The sequence below is a fragment of the Lolium rigidum genome, chromosome 5 (assembly GCF_022539505.1).
Source record: "Lolium rigidum isolate FL_2022 chromosome 5, APGP_CSIRO_Lrig_0.1, whole genome shotgun sequence".
Classification (NCBI taxonomy): Eukaryota; Viridiplantae; Streptophyta; class Magnoliopsida; order Poales; family Poaceae; genus Lolium; species Lolium rigidum.
Genome location: NC_061512.1, coordinates 32,320,396 through 32,328,228, shown reverse-complemented (window position 1 = coordinate 32,328,228; position 7,833 = coordinate 32,320,396). Strand labels below are relative to the sequence as shown.

Below are 7,833 nucleotides of genomic sequence, written 5' to 3'. Positions count from 1 at the left end.
GGGAGCCGCTGACCAACTTATGGGGTCTGTGGATTGAATGGGACGAGGAGAGCAAGACCGGCATCGTCCTGATGACCGCACATCTGATTCGTTTCAAAGCATCCCACAGAAAACCAAGGAAATGCAGAGATAAGTACGGCATTAAAGCCAAGTGAGTTTCTTCCTAAGACTAATATTAGGGTTTGAGGGTGTGCATGGTGGCTTCGGGTATGCCAATAAAACCTCGAGGGTAAAGACATCCTAGACTTTGCATTTGCCTACGACTTGTTGGTAGCTAACACATTCTTAAGGAAGAGGCGATCTCAGTTAGTGACCTTTAGCTCTGCCCAACACCCTAGCTAGATTGACTTTGTCTTTACTAGAAAACTTGGTCAGAATGGCTTGCTTGGAGTGCAAAGTGATCCCCTGGGAGTGTGTTGTGGAGCAACATAAGCTTGTGGTGGTCCGACTTTCGCTTTCACGCTCGTGTGACGTGGGACAAAGGTGCCAAAATCACAAGAACAAAGTGGTGGAAACTCAAAGGGGAGGCGCAACGGATCTTTAGGGAGTGGATGATAACGGAGGGACCATGGGACGAGGAGGAAGGTGCATATAGCATGTGGATGAGGATGGAAACTTGCATTCAAAAGGTAGCTAGGGAGGTTCTTGGAGTGACAATGGGTAAACAACATGAAGCTATGGACACATGGTGGTGGGATGTGGATGTTCAAAAGGCTATCAAGGAGGAGTGCTACAAGAGTTGGCACCACGATAGAAGCGCAAGCAACATGGTGAAGTACTAGGAGGCGGAGAAGAATGCAAGGAGAGCCATGAGTGAAGCACGTGGGTGGGCCTATGATGAGCTATATGATAGGCTAGACACAAGGGAAGGCGAGAAGGATATCTACAAGATGGAAAAAATCGTGAGAGGAAGACGAGGGACCTCAATCAAGTTAAATGCATCAAGGCCGAGGCAAATCGACTTCTAGTGAAAGATGAAGAGATCATGAATATATGTATGGAGTACTTTGATGGGTTATTCAATGATGTGAACGAGACCAATATTCTTGAGTTGGATGACTCCTTTGATGGCGATGACTTCTTTGATGGCACCAATAGGCATTTCGTGCGGAGGATGCAAGATCTCGAGGTTAAGGAGGCGTTGAAAAGGATGAAAGGAGGAACGACCTTGGGTCCTGATGATGTACCAATTAATGTGTGAAGAAGGCTTGGAGACGTGACAATAGTATGGCTAGATAAGCTCTTCAACCATATTTTTCGATCAAACAAGATGCCCGAAGCGTGGAGAAAGAGAATACTAGTACCTACCTTCAAGAATAAAGGAGATATTCAAAGTTGTACTAATTACCAAAGAATTAAGCTTATGAGCCATAATATATATGAAACGTCGGGAGAGAGTCATTGAACATCGCTTGAGGAAAGTGACGAATGTCACTAAAAACCAATTCGGTTTTATGCCTGCAGATGCGATTTTCTTGCTTCGCTAACTTATGAAGAGATATAGGAAGTAGAAGAAGGACCTACATATGGTCTTCGTAGACTTGAAGAAGGCATATGAAAAGATACCAAGGATGTTCATGTGGTGGGTACTAGATAAATTGAAAGTTCCAACAAAGTACATTACCTCATAAGGGATATGTACGATAATGTTATGACAACTGTTCGCGCAAGTGATAGTGAGACAAATACCTTTCCAATCACCATTGGACTACATCAAGAGTCATCCTTGAGCCCATACACATTTTCTTAATGATGGATGAGGTGACGAAGAATATACAAGGAGATATTCCTTGGTGTATGCTCTTTGCTGATGATGCGGTGCTAGTGGATGAGACAAGGGTTGGCGTAAATAGGAAGTTAGAGTTATGGAGGCATACTTTGGAATCATAGGGATTTCGAATTAGTAAGATCAAGATCGAGTACTTGCGGAACTTTAGTGGTGTTTGAAGTCATATCCGGTGGGAAGATCTTGGAGGCATGGCGGCATCGAGCCATCTCATAGGGGGTGTAGTCGTTTCCTCCGCAGGAAACCCGGATCTCGGTCTCCGGGAACGGACGATGATAGCGTCCGTCAACGTTCTCCCTCCTGGTTGCATCGTTTTTGGAACCTGTAGGGTTCCAAAGGTGGTGCGGTGTGGCTGCCATGCCGGCAACGGCGGGACTTGGCTGCGTGGCGCAATGGGGTCTTGGCGGGGGACGCATGCTGATGTACGAGCGCATGGTGGGGGAGCTGTTTGACTCCATGGTGGCATCAATGGTAGGCCTGGTGAGTTTTTTCTTCTTCAGTATGCACCTTGGAGATGGGCTGAAAGAACATGGAAGAGGCGACTTCCGAGTGTGCGCATAAGGAGGTTTCTCTAGTTTTGGCCGGTGAGACAACGATGGTTGTGACGGGAAATTAGGCCCAATTTTATTCCCTATCGTCTAGCTAGGTGGTGATGCATTATCATCTTGTTTGGCGGCTTCGATGTTCGTTTGTAAGGCTTTTGCCCGTCTTTGTTGAATAAGAGAAATAATTACCGTATGTTTTACTTCCCCTTTTCTAAAAACAAGAATGAAATATGTAGGATTCTTCAACTATAAATTTTGATGAATTTTTAAAATTAACAGATTGCCAGTTTCTCATGATATATGTGCAAGAAAGAAACATATAAGCTCGTTCTGTAAGGCAAAAAGAGACAAAAAAAAAATAGCCATCATGTACAATGTACACTATTTCTAGCGCATCCCTAAAAGTGGCCATTACTTTACAATACTGTTGCTCAAATCACAAGCTTTTACACGTATAGCAATTCCATTTTTTCATCTTTACAAAAGATTTCTTTACCCCTATCACCCCCACCAGCTATGCTTTATATTACAGCCCCTGCTATACCTCTCCTGTATCAAATGGCAACTACAAGCTACAATCCCATGCTCTTTCAGGCATGTTATTCTTCTGCCACTAGGAGTTTACAATTCTTGTGTCAATGGTCCTTTCCTGATGTATCATCATCATCTAGGCCACAAAATCATGCAGCAAAGGCGACTGCTCGAACCGCTGCCGTTGGTCCATCTGGTTCATAGATTCATAGTCCGAAGACGCGATGCTGACACCGAGAGGCGCACCGGTGTTGTATATGTCATCATCGCCGACACCGGGGAAGTTCGTCTGGGCATTCGGAACCGAGAGGCCACTGCCGGGGTGCTGCAATCCCAGCGTCAGCGAAACGTTGCCGTTCCCGTACCTCCCAAGCCCAGCCAGGTGGTAGGCCATGAACCGCGCGTTCTCGTCTGAGTGCTGTGAGACGGTACTATGGAGGAGGAGGTCTCCGTCCGCCTCACTGGATCGCTGCTCCTTCATCATCAGGTTCATGAAACTGTCGTCATGGTTGGCCTCATTGTGGAAGCCGACAGGCGCCCCAACGACGTTCATGGTCCCGATGCTGGCCCTGGAGTCGCTTAGCTGGCTGGTTTCGCAGACCCGAATCCTGGCACTCTTCAGATCCTCGTTTTCTTCTGAAGATGCCACCTTGTTCTTGCTTCTTGGTACGTTGTCGGAGGAAGAGTTGGACTCTTGCTCCAAATCACCAGTCTCTTCTTTGTACATGTCTTCGATCATTGGTTTCCAAAGCCGGACACGAGCATTGATGAACCAGTTCGAAATCTGGAAAAAACATGAAACGTTAAAATGATCAACTACCAGAAAGTACAACTTGTGAGGCTTTATCCTTGAACAATGAATTCGTATAAACACAAGCAATGCACTGTGAAATGAAGACGGGTAGTCTTCTCTATTTGTCTGAGCAGCCTCTAGCATTTGCATTCAGGTTTCATGAATACAAATGTTAATTAATATTATGAAACTATCATGTTTATATGAACTCGAACTTTTCTCCTTCAGAAAGAACATTAATCACAGATCAATGATTCGGCACAGGAAAAGACAAACAATATTACCTGGCTCCTTGTCAAGCCTGTCTGCCTCGCTAGCATCAACTTTTCTGAATCTTTTGGGTACCTGTAAAATTATTACAAAGAACGATAAGAAACAAGAACAAAGGGATTACTGGAAAGAACATCATGACGGATAAAACTTACGGGTGAAGGAAGTGTTCGAAAAGCCAAGCACGGAGAACCGTAACCGAGTTTTCAGGCAGTCCTCTTTGCGGTCTCCATGCGTTTTGCGGAATCATGCCATACTGTTGGAAAGCTCGCTGCTGCCTCAGCTGCTGATCGATGTACCTGAGACGGGTTAATTTGCCTTCCTTGCCAGATGAATTCTCTTCCTCACCAAGCTTCTTCCTGATAACATTAATCTGATCATTGATGGCATCCTTCAAGCACCGGAAGTGCCGCGAGATTGTCTGAAGAGCAACTGCAGTGTACGGCTTTGCAGATCCAGGCCCAGCCACCACATCAAAAGATGAAACCACATTTTGCATTTGGTGGTAATAGTGCTTGTATTTCCGGTCCACCTGAAATATATATTTCGCCATGTTAGGATAATTTTTGGAAAATCTGAAGCAAATTCGTAATGCATAGAAGATTTTGACAATTTTATCCAGACTCTACAAATCGATTCGCTAACATCAGTGTTATAGTAAAACTAACTGTTTAGACATAGCTAGAACAATAAATGTAAGTTGAACACAGGTTGACATTGCACTGTTATTTCAAAAGAAAGGTGAAAGCAATTTAACATAGTCACACACCTCATCCAACATTGCCATCAGTTTGGCCATCTTGTTCTGAAGTTCTTGCTTCTCAGCAGTGGAAAGCTCAGGTACAGCATTTGCGCCGGACTCTTGCTGGTCCTCGCTTTTTGGCCCTCCATCGGCCTCTTTGCCATCTGTTTTCCCTGTTTCAGCCTGCTCTTTCTGAGCCTTCTGTTTTATATTCTTCCAAACATTAACAACCTCATCTAGTACTTCTTGTGCCGCCTTCAGATACCTTGAGTGCCGGATCGCGCGCGAGGCTTCGGACTGCATGTTCTTCATCCGGATGTCGTCGACTCTGAGGCTGTCGTGGTAAGAACTTGGCGTCAACATGTCCGGTTTGATGGACCAGTAAGGCAAGGAAGGCGCCAGTATCTGTGTGTTGAGGCTCAGAGACAGCCCCTGGCCTTGCCCTGATGGAACATTTGGCGAGTTGTGGTTGTTCATAACACCAAACTCAAACTGCGCACCGTTGTGGCCACCATCATGGATTAACTCAGCGCCACCACCTTGTGCTCCATCCATCATATGCATCAGCATCTCATTCTTCATATCCTTCACATGACCGAACGAGCGTTGCCCTAGGTGTGAAGCGAGCATGTCGGACTCCCTTGCTGATGAGTCGTGGGACATTGCAGAATGGTGACCATGGCCAGGCATCTCCATGCAATTCTGCTGAGACTGCAGGATGCCGCTGAACTCTGTGTATGGCCCGGGAGACTGGTTGTTCAGATAGAGCAAGTTTCCTAGAGCCGACGACATCGGGTACGATGAACTGCCTGGATCTCTGGAGTACATGTCGTGTGACTCTCTTTCGTTACCGGGGCTCGAGTAGTAAGTGGCCATCTCAAGCTCTGATTATGTGCTGGCCGAAATTGCTGTCAAGCATAGATGGTAGGCAGAACCAGCTTTCTTTGAACGAAACTCGGTCAGGTTTCAGCACAAGTTCAGTGTTGACCAGATTAAAATCTTCCACTTACAGTTTCTGCAATTGACAGAAATGAAATGGATTCATAAGAAATTCAGACCAATTTTAACACTCGCTTCAGGTTCATTTTTATTATGAGATGGCACATGACAGGCTGATGTCAATAATTAGAACTGCAGGTGTTTATAAAGAAGTTGAATGAAATATCTTGGCAATACACACACTGAACACAAAACAGCTCGTTCTGTTCTGTGGGGTGCAGCAGTAGCACTCAGAAGCCAAAAAGTCACAAGCGAGAAATCAAAACTAATGTTCAGTCTATGTTTTTAGCAGGATTTAAGCATGTCTAATTTAAAATAGCAACCGTCTGCAAAAATTTGCTGGCGAAGTGGGATCAACTGACAGCGCGACTGCGAATTGGCAGGCTAAAAGGCACCAGGTGGTCCTTGAAGTTTCAGATTGGATCAAGAAAGTTTTGGGCTATGTGCTCCACCTTTGCTATCAAGATAGAAAGAATATATGCTTGTGAATTCCTATTGTTATAGGAAGACAAATAATTGCACCAGTGTTTTTTTTTCAGTGAAGAATCATAACTCATATGGATAGAAACCTGGTACTGCAGAAAACCAAGGTCTTACCAAAACGAAAAAATTGAGTTTCAGCGAATGAGTAAATAGTGAAGTACTGATCATTTGTCAGTAGTACCTTGTAAAACCCAATATATGATTGCTCAAAGATGCTTGGACTAGCGCGTGGTGCGAGGTGAGGTGCAGCTTCCTGATCAATCAATCTGCAAGAAGAGAAGAACCTGCTTTAACTTAATTGCTCGTGGGGATTCTGTTTTGAAAACTAGATTTTACGGTGCAAAAGAGGTGGAACCAGGAGGAAAATCTAAGGCAGCAAGTTTGCTGTTTACAAGCTACATAATAAAACTTAACCAAGCACTTTAGTTTTGCTGAAGAAGTGGTAGCGAGAAGTATCTATACTGTAGTAAGTCGAAGGAAAAACACTGAACTCAACAGCTGCAGAAAGGCAAGAGTAATAACAGGAAACAAAGCTTTTGAAGAGATTGACTTCATCAAAAAGGAGGAAAGGGAAAAACTTTTGACTATTTCAGCCAACAATCACAAAGGCTGAAATTGCTGGCCAAGAAAGAGACCAAACCAAGCGTGTTGGCAATTCGAGTAGGAAACATAGAAGAGAAAAAAACACATAATTCAGTGGAGAAAAGACTGAACTCAAGAACAGAAGCACCTATTCAGAGGACCATATTTTCTCCCGAGCTTTCAATCCCCCCTGAAAATCCGACGCCAGCAACATAACAGTTCAGAATTCAGACCCAACAAAAATCGTAGAACACCATATAGGAGCTCAAAATTCGCAGAAATCAGAAGAGGAGCGGCAGCTTCTTGGAAATCCTATAAAAGAATCCTATGTGCAGCAGCATGAGCAAGAACAGGATAATTCAGTGAAATCCCACCATCCAACCGAAAATCGAGCAATGCCAAGAGCAGGAAGCAGCCGTACATACATGCAGGGAAGCAGCAAGAACGTAATCGATTATCTGCGGCAAGACGAGGGTGCGGAAGAAGGTACGAGAGGTAGGAGGGGAAGAAGGTCATAAGAAAATGGGAGGAGAGACCTGAGAGGGTGTGCTCCTCATGGGGGGCAGGGCAAGGGAAGGGAAGAAGATTTTGCATCCAAAAGCTGATCTCCTCTCTCCAGGCTCTGGACAGAGAGAGATAAAGATAGAGAGAGCACAGGGGAGGAGAGGCAGAGGCAGAGGCCGGAGGTGGGGAGAAAGATAATCGATCCTCCCAATATGGGGACAAAATCAGATCCCAAGATTAAAAATACCCAAAGCTCAAAAGGATAAAAGGGAGAGCTAGAGAGAGACACAGAGCGCTCTCTTGTGCAGCCTAAGAATTATAAAAATATATATAAAGAGCTCAGCTCAGGCCACCCACTAACATAACAGCAGCACCAAAAATGGAATAATATGTGTGCCTCCAAAAGAAAATTTATTAGTTTGGTGTGGACTGAGCAGGATTATACTCTTCTTCCCTCCATTTTAACTAACCTTCTCCTCTCAACTGCTGCCGCTTGGATGGAGCTATTTGCTGGTGTACCCACCACAGGTTTGTTCCGGCTACTTGTCCACCTGTTTCTTTCTTCACCATAAAGTCTACGCAATACATACCAATACTA

General features: G+C 44.7%; 1 protein-coding gene across 1 annotated transcript; it reads right to left on the bottom strand.

Annotated features, from left to right (window-relative positions):
* Positions 1–2,683: 2,683 nt before the first annotated feature.
* On the bottom strand, positions 2,684–7,529 carry LOC124655228 (BEL1-like homeodomain protein 7). The gene is made up of 6 exons (XM_047194160.1): positions 7,268–7,529; positions 6,331–6,415; positions 4,695–5,682; positions 4,081–4,457; positions 3,940–4,000; positions 2,684–3,646 (listed from the first exon to the last, which is right to left on the bottom strand). Exons 3-6 carry the CDS (start codon positions 5,541–5,543, stop codon positions 2,999–3,001), a joined length of 1,935 nt encoding a protein of 644 aa, XP_047050116.1. The 5' UTR covers positions 5,544–5,682; positions 6,331–6,415; positions 7,268–7,529; the 3' UTR covers positions 2,684–2,998.
* Between the last annotated feature and the right edge of the window lie 304 nt (positions 7,530–7,833).